A 25495-nucleotide genomic window follows, 5' to 3' on the forward strand; every position below is an offset into this window, starting at 1 on the left:
TAGAGTTTCCCAAAGTGCTGTCTCATGGTTGCTGAAGTATATGGCCTCAGCATCTCTCCCTCTGCTAGTAGGGGTGAAAACGTGTGTATTATAGCAACAGGACCTCACATTCTGCCCCGTAAATGTCACACTTACTAAAGTTACCACAGCTTTGAGCTCACAGTGCTCTGCYTGCTCCCTGGATGAGAGCCACGTTTGAAGTGACAACAATGAACTTCCCYGGGGGCTGTTCTGATCACTCTCTGAGAACATGTCAAAAATGCTCTGGGAGCAGAGGGAAGACAATACATTGTTTTTCACTTCAGCCTTGTATAAACCACAACTTCGGGCAGAGTACAGAATATCCAGATACACCAAAGGAGACCCCTCCCAAGTGATGGTGAGAAGACAAAGAGTTGTCTTAACTTTCTGAACAGCCTCGTATGACCCWAATGCACCACAAAAGGAAGTTTCAGGAACTCAGTATCTTTGTGGCCATATATACACAGTGTTTGTAGGCAAACTGTAATCCCCAAAGTATTTTTTCAGTGCAGAACAAATCCTTTTTCATCAAAAGTTGACTACTTTATTTATATTTAAACAGAGCTTGTTAATACTACCTGGGTGGAGGGGAAAACTGCTGGATCTAATGATTGTGCATATCTTTAAAAGTCTTCAGGTAATGTAATTGCACTTGAGTATCCAGGAAAGACTCAATTCCATACCTCTTGGAGAACAATGCAGCTGAGAGGGATGAGTATTTCTGCTTTTCTTTGCCTTTGAAAGCAAAAACGACCCACGTTTGATTTGCAAAACTTGGCTGACCAAACAATGTCCAGAGGAAGATCCCTTCCTGGAGTCACCAGTTGTCATTCCAGCTATGGTGAGCTGATTCCAAAGCTGTGGAATCAGTGAAAGCAGGATAGGCTAGAGGGAGAATGGCTAAAGGAACCTGGGAGGCAAATACTTCTCTGAMATGGCTTGGGAGAGTGGGAAGACCTGTGATTACCAGGCAGGAATCATATTTGAAAGGGAACTGGGACCAAGTGCAGAAGAAAGGTGGGACCAAAGTTCAGAAGAAAGGTGGGAGCTGGTGAGGGCCTTCTGAAAGAAGTACTGCTGAAGAGTTAGTGAGCAGAGACAAAATATGCATGAAAGGAAAAGGTTAGAGGAGTCAAAAACAAAGAAGAGTTTGAGAAGGGAATAACCAGTGAAGTCAAAGACACCTGGCACATCAAGAAGACTGAGTTACTGGCTTAGAGTACTGATCATGACTGAGTATCAGAGGAGTCAGTGTCAGAAGATGCATCTGGACCAAAGGCAATCCAGACACTCTCTTATTTAAACCCAAGTATTTGGTGTGCTTCAAAAAAACCCTTCAGGCATGTTGTGATGAACTTACCAGCACTGCTCCTGTTTATGTTCATTTCACCCTGAACTAGCAATTCTCTTGTGAATCCTCCATTAARTAGGTCATGCCTGAACCAATGTGCCAGGTCAGCCAGCTTTTAACCCAGGGAACACRAAGGGGGTTAGTGTTGCTGGCATCCAATAGTTGAACATGAGGCTTCTCCCACTTGGATAACCCAATATGATCCTGCTTTTGGAACAAAAAAAAAAAATAAACTGGTACCCTGAGTGTTGCTGATAAAAGCCCTCAAAACTCGAGTTTCAGGTGCAGATCAAGAAAGCAAGGAACAAAGATGAAACAAAACACACATGCTTTTTTTCACTTTCTTGTAAATTTTGGAGATTCGCAGTTGCTTGCATTAAAAACATCCTGTCTGGGCCACCAACAGCTGGGAGTGAGTGTCACCTATGGGAACTTTGGGCACTTTTGCTAATGTAGCAGTGAGCAGGTATCACAGAGCCCTGAGATGTCCCTYCAGGGAGAGCCTCCACACACTTTCTGGGGAATAGGCAGAGAGAAATGGGACAGCAGGAGGAAGCAGTGTTATCACAACAGGCTGCTTTACTCCTCCTTCCCTTGGCCGGCCATCCACCCATCCATCCACCCATCCACCCATCCATCCACCCACCCATCCATCCATCCATGTGGAGATTTCTTTGCACCTCAAAGGGTTCTCCTTTTTCCTGGGAGGTGATCTGATAGCAAACATCAGCTATCATCGCTCTGGTTGGGTCCCTGATTTGAGGAGCCCTCCGGGTGCTCAGAGTTTGGGGCAGAAACCACTCGGCTCCGCTCAGCAGCTTCAAAACCGAGACCCAGCGTTTCCTGGGATGAGACCCCCATGACTGATTTCCTTTCTGTCCCCTCATCCTCCGCTCCGCCCGCAGTCAGTCTTCTCCTCTCCCACTAGGAGCCCCCTCAGCGGCCCCTCGGCGGTGTTTTCCGCGAATCCCACAAATTCGGGATTTGGGAGCCGTTTTGCTGCCTGTTTAACCGGCTGCCCTCACGGGCGGGCGGCGGACTCKGGAGTCTCCCTCAGGCAGGAGGCAGCGAACGCCGCCCCCCCCCGCAGCCGGGAGTTTTTCCTACTGCAGCCCTCAAACTTTCCACCGGMGCGGAGGCTTCCCAGTTAACCCTTGTGGAAGCCGCGGAAAGGCTGCCCGGGCCGGACGAGGGGGGCACCGGAGGCGCCGCAGAGCTCTCCGCCCCTCATGACGGCTCCCCCTGGCCGGGAGCAGCGGCGCCTCTCGCCCCCGGCAGCCTCCTCCCGCCGCGGGCCGGTGGCGCGGCCGGCGCCGGCCCCTTTAAATGGCGGCCGCGGGCCCGCCGTGCGCCCCGCGGAGGCAGTCAGCGGGCGCCGCGCCGCCCTCGCCCCCCTCCATGGTAAGCGCCACGCTCCCCGCCCGCCCCTCCGGCGGGCTCCGTGCCCCCGGCCGCAGCCCCGCCGCCCCCCGGGCCAGCGCCGGGCCGCTCAGGTAGGTGAGGAGGGCGGCAGCCCCGCTCTGCCCCCGAGGAGCCGTACGGGCGGGCCCCGGACGGGCGGCGGTCCCGGGGGCAGCGCCGGGAAGCTCCGCCGTCCCCACCCACATCCCCGAAAGTTTATGGGGTGAGGCGGGGCCGGGGGTAGGGTGGCCCTGGGGGCTCCCCGGTGAGCTCCCCGCAGGGAGGGTCTGGGCTCCCGGGAGACCCGGCGAGGAGGCGGCTGCGGGGTTGCCCGGCAGCGGCAGAACCCCGGCGTTATGGTGGGGCGGGAGCGGGCGAGCGGCAACTGGTGGAGCTTGCGGCGAGTCCGAGTGTTTGCGTGGAAAAGCCCCCGGGRGCAGCCCTGCTCGCACGCCACGTAGCCCGGAGTGTCTGTGCCTTTGCTGTCCCCTCCGCAGGGTGTCCCCAGCCCGGGCCGCGGCCCCGGGGCACCGCTGGGCGGGGGTGCGCACCCCGGGCCGGCCGGGGATGGCCCGACAGCGGCTCGGTTCTCAGTCGGTTTGGACATAAAACTCAGCGTTGCCTCATCCCAGCGGATCCGGTAGTACAGGCGGGGTTGCTGGTTAGGGCCCTGGGCTGGTGTTGTACCATTTGGTGGGTGGGATGGCACAAGTGACTTTCTGTGGCTCAGTTTCTCTTTGCAAAGTAAAACTCMCTTCCAAAGCGAAGAATACGGATAACAAGGGAGAGTGCTACTGAATTAGAAAACAGTGCTGCTTATTATCTCTATAGTAAGGGTTGAACTGTTTGCCTCTGAAGTGTTTGGCTTGTATTTATATACAGTTTATCRTGTATCTAACAGTAAGTATAAACATAGTATATATTGGTATTACAATAACATTTGTCAGTCTTGTAAAAATGCTACACCTGTGTGACCTTCCTCAAGTTATGAAAGGTCTCMCTGGTTCCTGAGATGTGCTGTGTGTTATGCCCCAATGTCTCATGTTGATGTTATTTCAGTTCTCAATATCTGTGCAGCTTCATCGTGCAATTTGGGGGACTGCAGTGGAAATAAAATACTTTGATACAAAACGTAAAAAATAATTAAATATAGGATACTCTAGGGGGGAAAAAATAAAATCAATGAAAAAGCTGTCAGTGGTGTTTCCATGCCACTMACCTTGGTGAAACTACGGTGTTTGGTTTTATTTAATATACAGTTGTTAAGTGGACTAACCATCKTMTTTCACCTTTCTCCGCCATTGCTGAATTACATACCTTACTTCTTTGTTCACAGGAAGTTCATGAAGTGGATCATGGTCTTATTAACCAGCTACTTGCTGATTCAGAGGAGATTCTTAGTTCGTGCACAGAGAAAATGCAGGGTCCTGCTCAGTACAGCTGGAGTGCCGACTGGAGCTTTTGGGTAATGTGTTTTATCTCTTCTAGCTTGTTTTCAGTTTATAAATACAATACATGTCTATTTAAATTTACATGTGTGTGTATATGTACAAGCTTTATATCCACTGTTCTCAAGTTGCTTTGTAGTCATGAATTAGTAAAGTGTTCTCCACCCATTTAGGGAGGCAGGTAATTTTATCATTACCGGCTTACTAAAGTGTAAGATGAGACTGAGAAGGGGTGAAGTTGTTTATYTGATGTCACAGATCAAGTTAGTGACAGAACTTCTGCCTTCTGTGCCCAGTMCTGTTTCCCAGTTCCTGGCATGGTTCATTAACCTATCCAGCATCTCTTATGCTTATAGAAAGAYTTTTTTGATGCTCTGATGCTTTTTCACGGCTGAATTTTAATTTTTGTTGTTGGGTGGTGGTTTTTGAATTGCATTCCTAGTGTCTGTTTTTGTCAAGTAGACACATTTGTTTTCCACCAAAGTAAATAAGCTTCCACTGTGTGTTTTCTGTAACAATGGGATATGTGAATAAAAAAGGCAGAAAAGGAGGAGTTTAATTTTGTTCCTTTCTAGTGAAATCCCTGACTGAAAGCAGAGAATGTAATAATAAATATTGATTTATTACTTTTCTCAATCTTTTGGTAGGTTTGGTTGTTTTTTTTTTAATGCCTTGAGAGAAGATGAACGTGCGTGTGTAGACCTGGAGCATATGCTTGCTGTTAGATTGGTGAATGGATTGCTATTGTTTGATAGGGAAGGAGACCACGTGTGCATTGAGCCACAGGCAGGGTACAGCTGATCTTGTGAGTGACTTAGACTGCCAGAACTGTGAGGAAGGGAATCTGACTCAGGTTCTGTATCAGGTGYCCTCAGTACATCTGTGTGCTTCAGCTCATAGGAACATCATCTGGACTACTGTGTCCTTGTGATGCATTTGTCAGAGTATTCATTGTGCTTAGCAGTGGAAGGTTAAGTAACTAGCAAGGGCCAGAAGGAATCTGTGGCAGAGTTGTGAGCCGAGGGCAGGGATCAGAGTTCCCAACTCGTTATTTATAAATCTAGCTTGTATGTTTTCATCCTTCCTGTTCACAAGTAGATGTCCTAATGGTCAGAACACCTGTTTTTGCACCTCAGGACATAGGATTAACTCCCTCCAAATGTGGGGTTAAGTGTACTCTTAAAGTGAGCAGTAGGATTCTGGAGCTGATGGAAATGGGACAGGCCTAATAAAATCCCAGAAAGTTGTAGACTTGTGTTACTGGAGTGAGTACTTGGGGTGTTMAGTATTTTCTTTACTATCCCTACAGAGACACGGATGGTGCAGGGCTGTCCTGCCTGTGCCCAGCTGCATCTTTGTACTTGATAATAAATCATGCTGTGCAGACATTCTTAGTGCCAGCTATGCTCTTGTTAGATGGCAAATTAGATTGTGTAGACTAATGCTTGGTAATTTGTATATACAACCACTAATGCAGGTGGTATTTTGTGCGAGGAATAAACCTGTTCAGGTCTCAGTATTAGGTTGTTGGACTTGSAGTTAACAACTCAGTATTTCCTTGACAGGCCTGGCTGTTGAAAATAAAGGCATTTATGGAGAATGTAGCTGTGCTGCTGGTTTTGCATTCTCAGGTTTGAGATGCATGCTGAAGTCTTGAATTTTCTTTGAACAGAGCTTTGAACCTGCACAGTGCAGAATATTGTGTGTCCTCACAGTGCCTCTCTGCTTCCTGTAGTAATGTGTGTAACTTCAGGGGAGTGGGATTCTTCAGTGCAGTGGCAGCTGCTGTTTGAGGTGTTTTCCRCTATGATTAAATTATTATCTTCTGTCTGATTTATACTGTGAGACCTTAGTATTTGTTTGATGTTGGTGTGTATCTGGTTCTGCAAATATGACCTTGCAGTTAAAACAAAGCAATTGTGTAAATACTTGCCTCTTGTAAGATAATGCTGTGGCTGGAAATGCAGCCTTGCTGTCTGTCACTGATTAGCTTTAAAAACCTCTACTAGTCTGGTTATAGGAAACCATGATACTTATTTTCTCAGCCTCAAGGCAACCGAACTGTAAAGTAGCAAGAACCAGAAAGTCACAATTTCGAGGTGAAAATTAGAATCTTCTATTTAAAAGGTTATGTCATTGGCATCTCTCCTTGCTGCTCTTCACAGTAAATGTTTCAAAAACTTGGCATGGTTGATGATCAGCTGCTGACTATCAAAAATAAATTGTTAAAACTCCTTAAATTCTGAGTCATCATAAATGTGTAGGTGAYAGCATGGAAGGCAGCTTGTTGCAGTGTGTAAAGCATGTGTCACTGACACTTGACAAAGATGATCTTAGTGTCCTGTGGCAGGTGTGGACTTGTTATGCTCGTTCCTACTTTCAAGTCAATAACAGAATGGAGCATTTGCTACAACAGCAGGACCAGCCTGTGGCAGCATCCAGGGATCAGCTTTGTTACCTGGGTTATTTGCTTGGGGTGGCTGCATGTTTCCAACAACCTTGGTTTGCTCCAAGGGTTAATTTTCTCCTTCCTTACACCAAGAGGATGGTGTGCTCATGTTTCTSTGCTGATAGAAACCAAATGTGGATGTTAGAGTCCGACTGGTTTGACTTCAATTTTTCACGGGTTGAGTGGGAGTAGACAGTTGTCCCATGCCTCTGGAAGTCAGGCCAGGTATCATGAATGCTCAGTAGGTGTTGTGAGCACATGTAATTAGCAGCAAGCTGGGGCTGGCAGCCTCTGGAACAGAATCTCTCTCCTGGCTATGGTGAGTGGGGAGAAGGAAGGGTAGCCGAAAAATTATCCGGAGGGAAGAAGAGTATCCTTCTKTATGGAATTTTTCTTACCTCTTTAAAAAGAAAAATAATACTTTGGATATCTTTATTGAAAATTTTTGAGAAATAATTTGTTTTCTCTGTTACTGTAAGTGATTCTCAAACTGATAGTGTTACTAACTGCTGTTTTTAAGGTTGATGGTCTGTCAAGGGATGTTTTTTGGTTTTGGTTTTTTTTTTTCCCACCTGGAGGTGGACAAACTTGAACTTCTATAACCTCACTGGAGGAAGAAAAAAGATTGCTTGCAAACTTGATCTCAGGACTTTTCCTCTTCACTGGAAAGTATAAAGTCTGTAACTCTGATTAAATGGTCCTAATTTTGGCAACTGCAACTAAATAATGAAAGTCAAAGATTATTGGAAATTAAGTTATATCTGGAGGTCCTATGTCAGGATTCTGATTTCACCTGTTTATCCTTTTTTAATGCCCTTCATACTGAAATATGGTTCAATTTCATACCCTTGGAAGAAGAAAATTTGAAAGACTTAAGTATTTTCCTACCKTAATGAAGAAGGTAAAGGCGAATGGGGGAGCTAATGAAAAGGATTCTTGCATCAAAAGTGAGGATGTTGTGTCTGKGGACTCTAGTTTGTATTAATGAACAATCAAAGAAAATTCATGTATGTCTACAGTAAGAAGAATGCCTGTGGAAAGAAAGAGCAAAAAAGTAAGTCCTTCCCTTGGAATGCTAAGAGAGGTGGAAAGTGTGGAAATCAAATTTCCAGAAAAATTGCCAAAAAAAAATCAAATTACAAGAAAATTGCTTGTATCTGGGAAGCTTCTTTAAGCATTTGGAAATGTGAGGGGTCAAGGAGGTATTGGAAACAAGATATTAAAAGAGGTTTAAAAAAAGGTAATTGATTGGAGCGTAATGCCAGTTTAAAGAGTTGGTCAGTGTGAAGGAGTCTGACAATAGAAGCAAATAATTGATGCAGTGAAAAGTGAAAATAAGTGTTTTACTTTTCATAATAGTGAAGCCAATGAAGTTGCACAAGATCGAGAAAGTATTTTGAATTTTTACACGCATGGATTTGGTTTCTACAAGAAAGAACTAGTCTGGGAGTGTGTGACAACATGTGTGGCAAGAATGCAATAAGCATATATGACTCAAACCTGCACAGGAGGGATGCAGATGTGTCACAGTTTGGAAGATAACTTAGTGARGCACAGATGCAAATTGAGATACTTTGGGGCCCAAGACTGCTAGGGATAAATGAAATATTTCTTGTATCTATAGTTGTTTGAATCCTCCTTCCAGCTTTCTCTGAAGACTTACACCACTCTTGGAATGGCTTACTGGGCTGGTTGAAGTGGTAATTTAGGGGCTGCTATTTAAGATCCTTGTATTCTGTGCATGGTATGTTGCTGCTTCTTATCTGTGCCTCCAGATGTTGGGGATGTGGAGGAGATATATCAATTCTCTTGACATTGGAGGAGGATTTTTAGCCTCCATTTTATTTCCTGGTATGAAGCAGCCTGCTAAGGAGGATGAGATTTTATTAAATGAATTGCTGTAGGTCTACAATGAATAAAAGCCTTTAAGTTTTTAGTCTGCAAAAATACGTTAATGCATTTTGATGTTTTGTTGGTCGGGCTTTTGTTTTGTTTGGATTGTTTTTTTTAATGTCCTAACTTTAGTACAAATAGCTTTCGCTGTACTTTTAGCACAGGTATGTTGTTTACCTACCCACCTGGAATCTCCAGAAATAGGTACCTTTTTTCAGCCCTGTGACAGCACTGATTATGCAGCAGCAGTGTTTTAACCTGGTAGGAAAAGACAAACTGCAGTTCTAACCAACCCTTGAACAYGGGTGATTAGGCTAAAGGGGTTTTTCTCCCTTCTTTTCATGCAGGGTAATTTTTGCTGTTGATGCAGCTCCAAACTGAGCACTGGGGTAGATCTGGCTGACATCAAGTTTCAGCCAGWCCTGAACAAAGACTGCCAGTGGTGCCCTGTTAAAATAAGCTTTCGTCAGCTGCAGCAGTAGGTAGTTCCATATAATACTAATTATTACTGTACACATGTAAATTAGTCTAGAACATGAAGATTAAGTTTAATAGGTCAGAAAGAAAATACTTCAGATTTGTGTGATTTACTTTTTTTTTCCAAGTCATTTGGCGCAAAACCATTAGAAATGCAGTATGGTTCAGGAAATCTGCATGGAGTTKCAATAGTGATATCTTTTTAATGAAAGGGAAGTTCCTAAGTTGTGGAATGAGAGCTTTAAAAGTCAACTCTAGGAGATAGAAGTGAGATTTTAATATTTAAATTTTTTTTGGTCTTTGAGGTTTGTTTACAGCTTGTATGTGTGCAAACAAGTAGTGGTGTAGCACTGTCGTTTTCAGGTCTGCTACGGGTGAGCCACTTATACATAAGGAGAGGGAAAGAAGACAGATAAAACCATGCAGGATGTGATTGTTTTGTGGTATGCTAAATCACTAGCAGCAGCTAGGAGAAGAAGTTTTGGGGCAATTGCTTGGTGAGTGCTACTTTCCATGTAATTTCAAGTACAGCAGGGCTACTGGCAGGCTTAATGAGATGACCAGAGTAATTTATAGCAAAGCAGTTGATGTAATTGGCCACAGTCACTCCTGCATTATTAACTATTTATYGTTATGGTTTAATAYRCTCCTTCAAGTTTTCACTCCAATCCTGATCGAAAGTATTTATGTGCCCTTTTATGAATTGCTGAAAACGAAATGGCACCAAGGGGAATACTACCAAGGTGATTGTTTCCTTCATGATGTTCTCTGATCCATGTTTGGACACTGTTACTAAACTTAAATACAGGTAGAGATGCAGGTACAGAGAGACAGATTTTACTGTCAGAGTGAGGAGGGAAATGTCCAACTGAGGTGTGCCATTCTTTTCCTTCTGTATTTGGCTATTTYTGGCATAAAATAATTTTGGTTGGACTTTGCAGGTAAGGAAGATGGGTTGAGAAGTTATGTCTTATAGTTTCTTTATTTTATRAGGTGTTTTCCTCACCCTGAAAACATCTGGATTTCCCCCCTGTTTATTAAATAGATCAAATAAATCTAAAGACAGGCAGTTTGAATTTTTTTATTTTACGTGGATGGCTTGCAGTGAAATATCAGGTGAAAAAACAGATGTTCTTAACCACTGACATTGGTTATTGGTTTCACACACGTGCTGTAAAACCAAATGTGAGTCAGATGAMACTGCTGTTCAGAAAGGAATGTATTTTGTTATACAAAAGGAAATAATCTTGATTGAGCTTTTAATTGCCATTGCATCATAATACTTAGTACACTTATGCCTGGTGAAGCCTGGAYGACATAGTTGTAGGATTCAAAATTAGACTGGCAGGCAGAGAAAYTGACTTGAGCTAAAGGGTAACTTTGTGCTGGAGGGCAACAAACTCACTTTAATTACAGTGTTAAAACAGTATCTGCATCGTTCATCCAAACACACTTGGTTTATTTGTACTAAGTTTGGTTTAAAAGTTGATGCATCACTTCATTGTTATATTTTGATTTTTTTTTTTCTTTTTGTTAAATCTTCATGTGGTAGATAAAATTGCTAAAACAGAGCAAAAAGAATGCTTGAATGCTGCATTTATGAAGTCAAGAAAGTAAGTACAGATCCACARCTCTTCCCTAAAATGAGAGGTGGACAGTTAAGAGCTTTGTGCACTTGGCTTATGCTAGTGTCCTGGGGAGGCAGCATGAGACATGGTGTCTGGTCAGGGGCATTATAGGCATAGTTTTATTAGCAGCTTCAAAGATGTTATTGCCAGCTAGGGAGGTGTTGATGAGGATACTGAGTAAATCTGAGACTGGGATATCTTGGCTCTTGAAAGCTAAAAGCACCCCAGAATTTCTAATTCAGAACTGAGGAAGATGTTTGTCAGTGGAAGTGTCCAAATCTCTTGAACTTTTTGCTTAACTTTCATGTTTAGGATCTAAATGTTTGTTTCATCCAAACTTAGAAGTGCTTGGTAACAGCTATATAAATAATTATGTTTGAAACGGACATAATCAGCCTTATTGCTGGTTGCAAACGTCCACACTCAGGTATTCAATCAGCTGCAGATGGTGTTATCTTATAAACAGGAAATGCRCTTAAAACACTGTATGCTAAAGCTATTTTTGAGACCTGAGTCACACTGATACCCAGGCTCTGGTAGGGCCTTTCTGAGATCACTCTGTATCCTCTTTCTGGCTTTCTGATGGAAATAAATTGCCAGTGAATGTTTTTCTGTATGGATATACTTCCCAATGTTTTGTTGTTCTTTTAGCACACGGAGATTCCCCGTGATGTATCCTGTTTTTGCTTTGGGAAGGCAGAAGAGTTACCTCGTTTTTCTGGTGAAACCAGTTCTTGCTATTTACATATGTAGCTGATCTTGACAGCAGAACTGCAGCCATCCAAAGCCACCACCCAGCTGGGTGCACAGAGAAAGCTACTTATCCTAGCCAACAGCCAGGGCTGCAAAATGACTGGATATACAGTCTCTWTGTGTTCAATTATCTTCTCCTTTCAGACTTTCAGATTTAAATCTGTGTGATTAAAATGCCTTGAARTGCATTTTTCTGTTTCTTCTGTCAGCTTCCACAGCAGGGCTGTGCTGGGAGAGGGATYTCTCTGCTGGTGACTCTAATTAGTTGTGGAAATACAGCAGACAGGTCCTAAGTWAGCAGATGGAAAGGGACAGCCAGCACAAAGAAAGCAGGATAGGTGCATGCCTGCTGCTCGCTCAGAGCAGGCAGAGATCTGTTGGGCATGCAGATCTTTTGCCTCAAAGTGCCTGTGAGGATCTGAGTTCTGGGTGGCTGGTAATTTACTCATTTTGGGGAATTGGGTGTGTGTGAAGCATGCCCTGGTGTCCTCTTCCCCTGCTCTGTAGCTCAGGCTGAGAAGGTCTCTTAGCAAGGGCTTGACTTAGAAAGGGCACAGTGGCTGAGTTTTTGTGACAGTAGATGTGTCTCCATGCMTGAGCTTCCAGGTGCAGATGTACYCTTAARGCTGGTTCAYGGATTGTAGCCTTCAGCAGTGCAGWGAGGAGGGGTGCTGGGCACTGAGTGTTTCTTTCCAAGCTGGTGTTTCCCTGGTGATAGTACTTTCCTGTACTATTCCCTTTGGGACTTCTGTGAACTTGAAATAATTTATGCTACTGCACTCTCCTCCCAAAATCTGTTTTGATTACTGTGGTTTTAGATTGGAGCTGGGCAGTTCAAAAGTGTCACCCCCCACATAAGTTCTCCTTGCCCAGGTGCTGCAGCATTTGTGTGCCTGTTCTGCAAGGCTGGGGTGTTTCAGCCTGTTTTCCAAGCTGGCATGCAAGCAGAGGCTGGCAGAATGCTAGCTTGCACTGCTGGAGGGCATCCAGCACCAGCTCTGAGCAAGTGGGTGAGGGAGGGGGAAGCTGTAGAGACTTTGGCCAGGGATTTGTATGGTTTGGAACAGGCTGCAGGCAGCTAGAGGAGGAGGTATGTGTAGGGGGTGTGTGTCTTCTGACTCTGCATTAGCTCCATGCCTYAGTCAATTTTATTCTGAAATGCAGCATATGCTTTGCTCTGCACTGTATGTGTCAAGCTCGAGATTATCTCCAAATCAGAGTTGTTATGAAAGTACATTGACTCCAGTGTTTAAATGCTTTAAAACACTTACTTGCAGAAAAAAAAAAAAGTACTTAATACTACAAAACCATTGCTTCAGAATGGACAGGGGATATTCTCATTCCAAACTCTTGTTTTTCAGGGAAAAAAATATATGGTGCTACTAATGGCGAGAAACTTTCTTATAACTGATAAGAAGGTTATCAGCTTGTTTCCCAAGCACCTTGTTGGAAACAAGGACCTTCAGCTCAACCACAGTGCAATGTAATGGTTTCTGAGAATGAGCTAGTTCTGGTGTGACCTTGGGAGAGTTCCTCACATGTTTTAAATTTAAATACTCTGATACCAAATTCTTCCAGGTCTGTTCTACTGTTTTGGTTTTAGGTTTTTTTCCCTTTGGTTTACCTTTTTATTTTTTTTTTAAAGAGCATTAAAATGTAATCTCTAACTGGTTATGCAACTTAAAGTTCTCTGAAGAAATACCATTGTATTTTCAATTCTAAGTCTTTGAATTTTCTTCTTGGGAAGGATGCCAGATTTTAAAATTCTTCACAAAAATGTTACCTTTGTTATAATTATATAACCTGATGTTAGCAGCATAGTATTTCATATGAGGTTAAATTTTCTTGTCTGTCAAAATCATAATTGCAACAATTATGATATGTTTATGGATTTTCTAGGCTGTTTTTCAAGCCATGCTCCACCACATATTGGTATTTGTACTTACATAGGTGAAGCTCAAAGATGAGCTCTTGGAATGGCACTGTGACTGGTGAGGGGCAGGAAATGCCCAGGCYTTTTGTGAGCAGTATTTCAGTTCAGCCAAGCTCATGTTGCACATGGGGAAACCCTTGTGATCAGGTCTCTCTGGTCAGAAGCTGACCAGAACTGCTTTTCAGGAAAACAGACTTTTCATCACATGTCAGACCAATGATGGCTTGGTGAGACTAATGTCCATCTCACTTGATGAGGGCTGGGCTAGTTTTGTGGGACACTGTGCTTTGATGTATATACCCAGTCTTTTAAACAAATAAAAATAGTCTCCCTTTCAGTCAACTTCATGACACTGAGTGTCACATGTTTTCTAAGTAGGCGTCCAGTATTTCAGAAGCTCTCCATAATGAAAAAGTTTTGAGGAGTTTCTTTCTACATGGATTTTTGGAAGCTTCTGGTGTTAGTGGTAAATCATAGTTTAACATTTGTAGTGTGCCTGCCTGTGCGTATGTGAGAGCTAGTTAATAGTAACACTCATTTTGGGAGAACTAGGGACTCTGTCTTTAGCCTTGTATATGGGATCTGAAGCCTTAAAAAAACCACAACCACCACCCCTCATTCCCCGATCCACCCTGGCCTTCCTCCCCCCACCTCCAACTAAACAAATCCCTAGAAGATACAGGAGATGGACTATTTGCCAATGACCTGTCCTTTAATGTCCCTTTTGTTTAAATTGTTCATACTGTATTTCCAACAGAAGAAAGACATATTTTCACCAAAGTTCTACTTGATTCCACTGAAGGAGGATGCTATTTTATTTCTGCTCAGGTCAGTAAGAAATGTTAAGAGTTTCTTTCTCCTTCAGCCTCCACAAATAATAGAGGGGCTGGGTCACAGTGACCCTGTACTTATGAGGCTCCCCTCTCCAGAGTTAAGGATGAAGGAAAAAGAGCATATAGTGAATRTAAGGAAAAGAGTTGTAGCTCCCCAAACTTCCCCCCCAACCCCCCCACTGTGAGTTTATTCACATTTCCTTGAGAGCATGGGAGCTTTTGGAAAGCAGGCTGCTAAGGAATACAATGGCTGTGCAAACCCTGGCAACAGTTGCTTGGTTTCCTTTTTTTTTTGACTAGTTTACATGCCTCTCATGACCTATGARTTAAATACAACTGTGTGGATAAGCAGATGTGATCAAATATCTCCTTATTAAAAAAAAAAAAACCAACAAAAACTCCCAAACACACACACCAACCCTCCCCCAAACACAACAAAAGTGAACCAAAGTGCTCAATATACTGTACACAGCAGAGTAAGTCACCCTAAGTAATRTGATGCTGCTCTTCAGGTCCTGTGAGTGTTTTTTTTTTCCTGTGCAAGTTAAATGTTTTGGCCTTGAAGAGAGAAAACAACATAGATCACTGCTAGGAAAGCTTTTGAGTACTCAATGATTAAAAATCATTGCTAACCAAATTTTTTTTCTGTGATTTTGTCAAGAAGTGGTTAGTGAAAATAGATCACTGTAACAGACTGGATCYGGACTGTTTACATGTGCCAAGGTAAACAGCACAAGTCTGTCATTTCCAACATACAGCCTGGTGCTTGTTTTCAGAAGAAAAGGAAAGCTGTGCTCTGTAACTGCAGAGAGATAAGGGAGACTGGTAGTCATGTGAATGTGAGCTTTCCCTGTGATTCTGTGCCTRAAAGCAATCTGTGATTCAGATTTATCTGTCTGTGGTAACTCCTGCTACGCTATATCTAACTTCCAAAAAGAACATTGAAAATAAGAGAGGATTCCAAAAAGCCMCAAGAATAAGTCTGAAAAAAAATCTTTTTGCTGATAGACTTTAGAAGCTTAATCCCTATCTCAAAAGGAGAAATGGAGTAACTTTCTTACATCCAAAAATAATTCACAAAGTGAAGATAAACTTAACCAACTAGACTAGTAGAAGAGCTATCCATTGCTAGGATGCATTTTTTTCCATCCAGAGTGACTTTTAATTTAAAAAGGTAAAACATATATTTTATTCTTTGCCAAAAGGAAATTTTGTCTTCACAGCTCTAGTTTTAAAGCAGGAGAGCTGTGGCTTGTGTGTTACAGATTAGATTGGATGATTAATGAATTCTTATGAACTGAAGAAATGTCTGCAGTGGGGTTAACATCTCTGTGATGGAAAGGCTTGTCACAGTGGCACTTTTTACAGGTGAGAGACCAGCATCTCAGTGTGCCATTGGAATTGTTCCTGTGTTAATAGGGAAGTCTGCCTGAGTCTGTTTTGGTCTATGTGAAGTCTTAAGTTTGTCTGCCTTACACTATTAAATGAGGCTTTTGTTCAGGGCTGTTAACTTGATTCTCATCTACCCTAGTGAGGTTTTGATCTTAGTGGAAGTGGGATCTTGGTATATTTCGTATGGAGTTTTGGGGATTTTTTAAGTTTTGGTTGATATTTTTTCCTGCTGTATCAGATAAATTTAAAGAATATTTGCAGTATAGTCTTGTTGTATAAAGTCCAAACTTCTCTCTGACTGGGTGTTGTTCTTCTGGAGGCTGTTTTCTTTTTCTTTCTTCTGATGCTAAAAAGGGTTTTATGTGAATTTGAATAGAGAAGAAAACCTTATTCAGTAGAAATGCAACAGCCTTTGTCAGAATAATTAATGTTTGTTTTAATATACCAGTGTAAGGTTAAAATGTACTTTCATTCTAACCTTACTAATACCTCCAAATTTGTTTTTGACCAAGTCTAGAAACTTCATAGGAATGTACAGGTCTTTGGGAAATAGTCAGATGATCTTTAAGTGGGGTTTAGAGTTAATGACCTGGGTTTACATGCTTTTAGACAGGAGCAAAGCTGTGTGTTCCATGGGCCATATTTTGATGGTGAAGTGAGGCATCTGAGCATAAAAGAAATTGTATTTTGGGCAGCTTGCTTTTGGGTTTGTTTGATTCTGGGACCCCAAGCCCGTAGTGGTAACTGATGCCAAGACTGAAGCTCAGTGGGAGACAGATGTGCACCTCTTCCAATGAGGTGACATCAGACTTGTGTTACCCTRCTAGTGAGATCAGCTTACCTGTGATCTCAGCTGCTGTGTTCACATCTACATGCCACAGCTATAGAATGCAAATTGTCAGGTAACCTAGGTTTTGTGGTGTCTCAAAACAAAGGGAAAACACTAACAAAACAAATGCAAAATTATTACTGTCATTAGTGATTGTTAAAAAATGTGCACACCATTTTGCTGAGGTTGATTGCTTATTTGCCTGCTTAATGATATCTGCAATCAAATAATTTCCTGCTGATTAAGATTTTTCCTGTAGTCCTGAGAGAAGGTGTAGCTTAATTTTTCTCTGCAGCTTGCTAAATGGCTCAAATTGTTTGCAATGGCTACACTTTGAAGATGTAAATGTGAAGGGAAGATTTTTTTTTAAACAGGCTTCTCTCCTATAAATAACTCAGCTTAGTCCTATTTAAGTTTACATWTTTTTTTTTTTTCTGGAACATGACTTTATATAGTTGGACTGGTCCATTTCTAAACAAGGTATGAGAATCACTTGGGTATGTGTCTCCAGTATCTGGTTCTTACATAACTGTSTTCTGTAAAACTTCCTGGTTGTCASTGAAAATGGTTTTCTRCTCATGCTMTTTTACAGGTTTCTGKTATATTTTGTGGCTTGAGATGRAAAATGCTAACAAGTTATTGGCTGCACTTAATAATTTCCTTGGTGATTAAATATAACATAACCATAAGTGCCTAAAATTATCCTCAGGCAAAGTGTTTGCCTGATGACTTCTAATTAAACTTAGAAATGTCTATATATTAAAAACAAGTTGCTGTTTTCATCTCATAAGTGCTATACTACAGCCTGATTTATGCCTTTCCTCTTTTAATATTTGGTGCTRGCTTTTGTAACCCAGAGGAGGCAACCTGCTTCAAATGCTGCCACGTGTTGGGCATTATAGTAGTGATTATGAGAGATGGTGTAGTCATAGAAATAAACCTTGTTTTCTTTATCTTTAAGAAGAAAGACGTCTCTTTCTCTAAGTCTCTATGTCTTGTTTTCCTCACATTAAGGAAGCTGAAATTGCCAATAGTGTTAAAGTTGCTTCTCTTGTTTCCCAAGTCTGTTGAAGCATCTCTTTTTTATCATCCAGCCACTTACTGATTAGGTAAAAAGTACAGATTTAAGCAAGCTGGTTTTCAAAGTAGGGAAAAGATAATGTTTATTAAAACATTATTATTAGTTTATTAGTTTATTATTAAAACACAAAAGTTTTAATGTGCTCACATTTTTTTCTGTTGATTAGATAAGGATTCAGAGCAGATTCTGCGTAAATGTCCTAAGAGCACAGTAGAAATCTACATTTAATAAGGATTTCTTRYAGTCTGTCACTCATGACAACACTTSTAAAYGCCAGCAAGGGTTTCTAAGAAAGCTGTAACAGGTTTTGTGCTCTAGAAAAATTGCATTTAAAAGTAGAACTCAGTATCCTGAGTTTGGGYTCTTGGAGCTGTTGAATTGGCTGATTCAGACACTAATATAAATGTGTCTGTAATACTGTGATGCTCATACTTCGATTCCTTTTATTTTATAACCACAAAAATGCTGAACTTTAGTGTAGCTCTTCTCTCTTGCATACAGCATGTTTCTAAAACTACATTTCTCAAAAACATTGCTTCCTAAATCATGATTTCACAAATTGTAGGGTTTCAGTTTCTTCTTATGGCAGACCAATTATTTTATTCCCTGTATGCTGGCATTGACAACACCAGCCCAGATTTCAGTCAAATGAGGTATGACTGTATGTAAACTATAGGGACTCTGAAACTACTGGTGGAAACTTCACAGATACGAGTTAATTTTTCATTTTCCCCATGTCTCTTTCCAGAATAATTGCAAAGAACTTGGTTTCTTCAATAGTGCAGACAATGGGTGTCTGTTTCAAAAGATCAGTTAAAAGTGTGCATTTCAGGGCTGGATGTGTCAAGCCAAGAAATCATAGCCCACCTAATATAGTTAGATTACATGCTCACCAAGAATGTTATTTTTATAATCTCAGAAAGAACTGAGATGTAATTGGAAGCATTACAGCTCCGAGGAGACATGTCTAACACATTGCCCTTTAGCTGCACCCAAATCTTACATGTTTACTTTTCTCAGAAGGGGAGGGTTGGATGTATTTTTCTCCATCCCTTGCTGCCTTTTTGCATTACAATTCTCAGTGTACCAGCAAGAATTGTTGTACTCAAACAGAGGTCAAGCACAAAGACTTGCTTTTATCTGTGGTACTAGAAGGTAACACTGACATTTTTTTTAAAAATGTGATCTGAGTCAGGGCAACTTTGCTCTTTCCTGTGTTACRTGCATTTGAACATTTTAAAATTACACTTGTGTTCTTGTGGTCTAAGAGCTCAATTCTCAAGTGTAAGTAGATGACAGACCACCATAGGATGTCAGTGCAGGGTGGTGTTCAGGGGAACTTTTGAACTGCAAGAAGCAGYAATATCCTCAGTGAAAAAGAACGAAATGTGGGAATCTTGAGGACGAGGGAAAACTATTGGCTCTGTTTAACAGTTTATCAAGCTGAAGACAAGTCTGGTTTTTGTCCTATGATTTTTTGGACAGTGAGCACAAACATAAGGAAAGGGTAGTGGCCAACGGAGTGTGACAAAAGTAGGTGTTTTATTAGTAATTGTACTACAAGGTCATACAGTCAGAAGAGGTGCTTTGGCTCCTTTCTTCCCCCACCCTAAATACAAATAGCAACTAATCTTATGGTGGAAATGGGTTTAATGGTGAATGTCAAGTTTTGGAGTAACACAGGTGCTCAAGTAGAGAATAGCATCCATGTGCTTAAGATCTTTAGAAAGATTAAAAAAAAAATAAGTGAAAGAGGCTTTTGTAGTATATTTATACCTGGTTCTAGGAACACTTAAAAGTGATTTCTTCCTGTAATAGCTTTAGTCCAGCTGAGTCATGGCCTTATACAGCATTTAGGCAAAATTGCCTCTAAAATAAGTTTCCAATATCTGTTAAGAAAAAAAAAAATCCACTTATTACTGCAAATTGAAAAGTAGGGCTTTTACAGCAGAGTATTTTCTGGACAATGTGCTGAAGCTCTTCATCTGAAGGGGACTAGAAACATTTGTCTATAAGAATAAGGAGTTTAAATCCATCWGTATAGTTCACTTTGCTGTGAGTTTACTGCCCAATTTGAATCTTAAGAGAATCATAGACAGTGATTTCTCTTAATATGGGGTGAAATGTGGAACATTACAGAAAATCAAGAGGTGATGGTGATGCTGCTATTTGAGCTTACTGGAGGAAACCATTACCTTTATTTCTACAGGTCTAGTTATAGCAATTGGTGAAAAATCCAGTGCATTGTAGAATTCCTGAAGTGGTACCCCAAGTAGACATTGATGTTCTACGTTTTTGTGTCCTTGTGTCTAACTCGTGCCTCCGTGAGGGCTTGCTTTTCTCTGTCACCTCTGTGTTGTGCCTTGCTGCCTCTACACTTAGTCTGTGCTGTAATATTTAGCCCCAGAAGGGCTCTCATCTCCTTGTGGGTGAAGCAGTTTGCCATCATAGCACTTCAATGCCTTGTGATTGGCATCTGGCCTGATACAGGGAATAGTTTGACCCGTGCCAAATAAATACTCTTACATAAGCAAGCATAAAGTTACTGTGATGATCACATTTAGATACCACCTATTCTTCATTGCTCTTCTGAGGTTCATTTGTTCTTCAAGATAAAATTACACATCCAGTATGAAGACAGTTGATGGCTGAAAATAAATCTGTTTGCATAACCTTTTACTGTTCTTTGTTGCAGCTCTCAAGTTCCACTTACAAATATAGGAGTGAGGAATTCAAGAGACAGTTTTCTCATCTGCCAGACTCAGAGAGACTCATAGTAGGTAAGAAGCAATCACAGCAAAAGTCCTTGTCTTCTGGTTGATGACTTCAGATTGCAGTCATGTCAAAGCATGGGTTTTTGAATTTTTTTWATGGCAAATTCTAAATACAGCTGGTTATTTCCTATTCTCCTGTCTTTGAACCAATACCAAGTACCTTCAAGGAAAGCCAGGTCCATACTCCTCTCCTCTACTGCCTGCTTTGTGGAAAGATAAGGGATGTTGTTTTGAATCCCTGTTAACTAGATAGATCATCCTTAGCAAAAACTTTCTCCTTATACCCTGGAACTAACACCCTTGCCTGAGGCACCTTGATTAATGTGACTCCTGGGACTGAGTGACATAGTGGGTGGCTGTAATTTAAAACATTATTTTTCAGATGAAKGGGAGAGGAAGAAAGCAGGTGTCAGAGAATATCAGATTATGGTGCATAATTTTTCTCAACACTGAAATTTTCCTTTTGAGCTCCAACTCTGTTTCACTCCACTGTAGAATCCAGAGAAGGCAAGCATGTAACCCTACCTCCTTAGCATACACCTTTKAAGCACCTTATTCCCTCCTTTATCACCTGCCTGTCTTGTGTTTGTGTAACAAATCCACTGTGTATTTTCATACAGAAGTGGCATTGTGACTGTTCAAAGGATCTCTTGTTTTATGCAACTTTTCAGGAAGTGAAYGTTGAGAGGCTGTCAGTGTATGCTTGCAGTGTGCAAACAACAGCTCTGAAGCATTTAAAGCCCTGTGTCTTTTTCCAGCCTCAGGAGGCAGTTATCCTCTGAAATGCCTTCTGCATTTTTAAAATACTTCAGTAGGGAAGTAAAGCAGAAGAAAAGGCTRTTACTTCAAAGCATTGTTTTGATGTTTCTCCTTACACTTGATTGATGCAGAAAGCCATGGAGCAAACTCTGAAGCACAATTTCAAAGAAGAATGCCTAGGACTTAGAGAAAGATTTAGTAGTGSGTTAATTTGAATCTGTTCCATGAGAAGCAAAGCCACTACTTCTATGTACATGTTTTTTTGCCCCATAAAGACAAGTGCTTCCTTTAAAGGAAGCATCCTTTTTGCATCCTCCAAGCAAAGAGCTTTTCCTTTGCTGGATGTAGAGAAACTTTCTACTAGCTTTACAGTGCTCCAAGAAACCATTACGGGCTGCTGTTCATTAAAAGAATTGTCACTGCTTCTGTTCTTAACTTAGCYGTTAAAAAGAAGCAACTATTCTGTAATGAACACAATATATAAAGATTATATGAAATATTATTTTCTTAAAATTAAAGGAATTACTTAGACTGTCTAAATGGGAGCTTAAAGGAGTGCCACTATAATTTGCCTGAAAATGTTGTTTTCAACCAACATACTAAGTTACTGGTTTTGAAAACATAGAAATGTAATMTCTTCCTTTTGTTTTGGTATTCTTTTTCATGTGGGTAGGTTTGAGTTTTGAGTGGARTTGCTCATCACTTGCCCAGTGATGACTCTACAGATCTGAATCCCTCTCTTGAAAACACAGAAGTCAGATGCAAACTTCTTAATAATGCTTTCCTCAAGTTCTTAACCTCAAACTCCTGTTGCCTTCCTCTCTCAGCATTTTGGTATCTATCTGACTTTAAATGTGCACTTACAGCCTATTTGTTTAGATTTAAATTTATGTAACTCTGTTTGTCTCCATGGGCTTGTATACATACCTCATTCTTGTTGCAAGAAACTTTATTTCCACCTGATTATATGAGGGGGGAAATTGTAGAGARTTTTARAAGTCTTAATAAAAGCCTCTGTAARTGGAGACAGCTTGAAGGTAAGATGYTGGGGRCTCCTGRRCTTCTTGATATTTGAACAAGAGCTGTATTATCTTCTCAGCACACAAAATCAAAATTCTGGCTCAGACAATACCAGATACAAAGCTGTTTAATACCTCTAGGGGTAAAATCACTATCATCTTACATGAACATATATGTTCTGGGTATTTTCTATACATTCAGTAACTTTCTTTAGGTTTAAGTTTCTAAAAGAAGTCTGTCTTAATTACCTAGCAGCAGTACTTCTGAATATTCCTTTTGTTTGAATATTCAGGCTCTGAAATTGTGAAATCTCTCTGAGATTTTTWAAAAAGTGCAACCAAATCCTCTGCTCTTGTTCTTAATTAGCAGGTATCTGATGATGGGTAATTGCATTCTAGATTAAATCTGTTTCTCAGTAGRGATGTTTCAGTCAGAGACAGTACCCTAAAAACGACAGCCAACTTCTGCTAATATCCCCTGCCTGAAGAACTGGATAGCTTCAAGCTGCCAGTTAGTGTCTCACTCTGCAGATAGTTTTAGCTAGTGATAGGATCTGTTCAGTGAAAAACTTTTAYCTTACTACAACATATGAACTACTGCTATGTAGGAGTTGACAGTATAATCTGTTACACTGTAAAATGTTGGTGTGTTCTGTTGTTTAGGTGCTTTGAAGTTTTAGTAATGAATATTTCTCCCATTTATTCCTGGTATTGCCTGACACCTCTTCTCTAAAAACATAAGATAAAACACAGGGGTTGATACATAGAGTGCTGTCCTCACATGGATGTRCCATCCAGTCTGGCTTTGGGCTGTTCCCTCAACAATGGTTTGGATGCAAGCCAGTACAAGCCTACCTTTGTAGACTTCTTAAGAGTGAAAGAAATTACTTTTTATTATACTGTAATACTCCCTCTCATTTTTGTTAACAGGTTTGGGTCAGCTGTGCTACAGTCAGTGGGTGAGTAACTTGCTCTTGCTCTCTGTACACAGATTACGCCTGTGCACTCCAGAAGGATATCCTGCTGCAAGGACGCTTGTATCTCTCTGAAAACTGGCTCTGTTTCCACAGCAACATTTTCCGATGGGAAACCACGGTAAGATCTCTTAGCTCACTTGAATCCCACCTTTTCTTTGTCTTGTTCTATCAGGATATAGGATTAGAGTCTCACAAACAATTCCTATCCTGTCAATCAACCAGTAACTCTGGGCTGTGAAGAAATAGCCTGCATCCCTGAGTGGAAATGCAGATCCRTGCCCTGTAAAATGAGAACAGCAATGGAGGAATCTGAATGCTGACATAAGCCTSCTCAGTCAGTTATTCAGCATCAGAAGTTTAGGAATTATGCTAAAGCTGCCATTTTACATTCCTGGATGACAATTTGCCTTTTCTTACCATGCAGAGCTGCCCTATAAAGGAAAGGACTATGTAAAGCATAGTCTCCTACTGTAAGACCTGGGGCATGACATGGTATGTGGGGTTGCCCTACTCAAGAGCTCTCCAGCATTGTGCCTTACTTTACTTAGCCTCACATGTAAATATCAACATCTAAAAACAGCTGAAGGGAATTGATAAATGACTCCTGCAAGTTCTCATACTATGGTCTGTGGCTTTTGAACAGTRTGAGCACAGGTAGATGTTAGCCCTTGATTTCTGTCAGATTAGGTTAATGAGTTAAAATTTTTCATTCAAACAGTTGTTGCATCTGCTGTAGAACTTGCATGAAGCAGGGAATGAGAAAGGGAAGATAATCTAGCATAGAGGGGACGGACATGTCAAAATGTCCATAATGTATGGGCTGTCAGACTGTTCATACATTGAGTTAGTCTCTTACACCTGAGTGCTCTGAAATACACAGGGCAAACAAAAAAATAGCTTATGTATTTAAGACAGCAAGAGGCTGCAAACAAGTGAAACTGAAAAACRAGATTGCTTTCATGAGATGGATTTGTTGATTGAATATTTGTTACTTGAGATTTGATATTAGTTAAAAAATAAGCCCCTTGAAATTACAYCCTTGAATATATAAACTGTTCAAAGACTGATCGATTTTGGATTTTTTTAGCTTAAACAGCATATGTCCTGGTAACATGTTCCTTCCAGTCTAGCAGAGTGATATCTTCAGCAATACCTTTAGGCAATCTGAGCTCATCAGCTCCAATGCTAGAACCAAGTTTGGTACCTCATTAGCAGGCTCTGTTGTTGCAAAGAGAGGGAGTAAGTGGAGAACCTTCTGCTCACACAGGAAAAAACAAGACAGAGCTGTATGTTCATCCTTTCTCTAAGCTGAATGGCAGCACAGCCATATATTCAAGAGATGAGAGGGTAGGCTGGATGAAAATGGGTTGTTGCAGCCAGTCAGACCATTTCTTCTAAACAGCAACGTTTCAATTTCTAACACAGAAGTCAAATGTTCCTAGGCAGGAAGAATTTCTGACAGTGACTAGACTGCAAATAAAACTCTAAAAATGGGCTAAATTGTAAACTTCTGTGAGATAACAGTCTATTATGATCTCTCTCATCTATGTCCTGCTTTGTGTGTAGCATTCTGATTGGGATTGGCTTTCAGATCTGTGATTTGTATTTGGTTGGGATTGTGGCACATGGCTGGAGGAGTGGAAGAAAAGAACCACTTGTTTCCCTAGTCCTGATGKGACTGAAGAGGACATGACTCTTAAGTCACCTCAGATTCTACTTTTAAATGCTTGCTGTTAAGGGTAGCAAGTGGAGATGGTAATTGCCTTTGTGATTTCATCTGAATTGCATCCCAGAGTTTGGGGTTAGTTTGAGTTCCTCTTGCATGTTCTGTAACTTCTAACTTTGTAGTCATAAGTTATTCTTAATATGTCCTGTTAAATGTGTTTTGCCTAGATTTCTATTGCTTTGAAAGATATCACTTTCATGACAAAGGAGAAGACTGCTCGTCTCATTCCAAATGCCATACAAATAGCAACAAAAGGAGAGAAGGTGAAAATCTGTGTTTCAATATGTTCTTGCTAAATTATAAAAGTCCAGAACACAGCACTTGTTCTAGTCTATATTTGCATAAGTAAATAAGTTCTAGTCTATATTTGCATTCCCTGTCAAATGTTTTAATGTGATTGGGGTTAGAACAGACTTTGTTTTGGTCCCTGTGCATGTTGGCTTGGTAATTCAACTCTAGTTTGACTAAGAGTCCCTTAGTGGTGCTGGTGCAGTAAMCAGAAAGAAAGAGTTTTAACCTTACTGATTCAAAGGAAGTCTGTTTGAAAACTAAAATCTAGTGCATGGATCCAGAATGTGTATTCTTCATGCTGGAAAAATATCAAAGTCACTGGATTTCAAGGACTCCTGGAAGAACACTACAGAAAACAAAAGGACTGTGATGTCATGAATTTTGAGTAATGGAGAAATTTACCCCAGAACATGTGCTGGGAAATGAAGTTTTTGAGTGTGAATTTGAAAAACTGAAAAGC

General features: G+C 41.1%; 1 protein-coding gene across 4 annotated transcripts in view; it reads left to right on the forward strand.

Annotated features, from left to right (window-relative positions):
• Positions 1–2523: 2523 nt before the first annotated feature.
• Positions 2524–25495, forward strand: part of GRAMD1C (GRAM domain containing 1C) — a 52624-nt gene continuing 29652 nt past the window's right edge. For 2 of the 4 annotated variants that reach the window (XM_057364213.1, XM_057364212.1), the window contains exons 1-5: positions 2684–2773; positions 4110–4238; positions 20185–20269; positions 23033–23136; positions 24912–25007. In XM_057364213.1, the coding sequence (XP_057220196.1) occupies positions 2699–2773; positions 4110–4238; positions 20185–20269; positions 23033–23136; positions 24912–25007 (489 nt within the window). In that variant the 5' untranslated portion in view covers positions 2684–2698. Of the gene's footprint in view, positions 2774–3453; positions 3604–4107; positions 4239–20184; positions 20270–23032; positions 23137–24911; positions 25008–25495 lie in introns of those variants that run through there. The other 2 variants (XM_057364215.1, XM_057364214.1) reach the window with 2 other exon arrangements.

This window comes from Malurus melanocephalus, unplaced genomic scaffold, assembly GCF_030028575.1.
Source record: "Malurus melanocephalus ecotype Western Australia unplaced genomic scaffold, MMel_1.1 scaffold_36, whole genome shotgun sequence".
NCBI lineage: Eukaryota > Metazoa > Chordata > Aves > Passeriformes > Maluridae > Malurus > Malurus melanocephalus.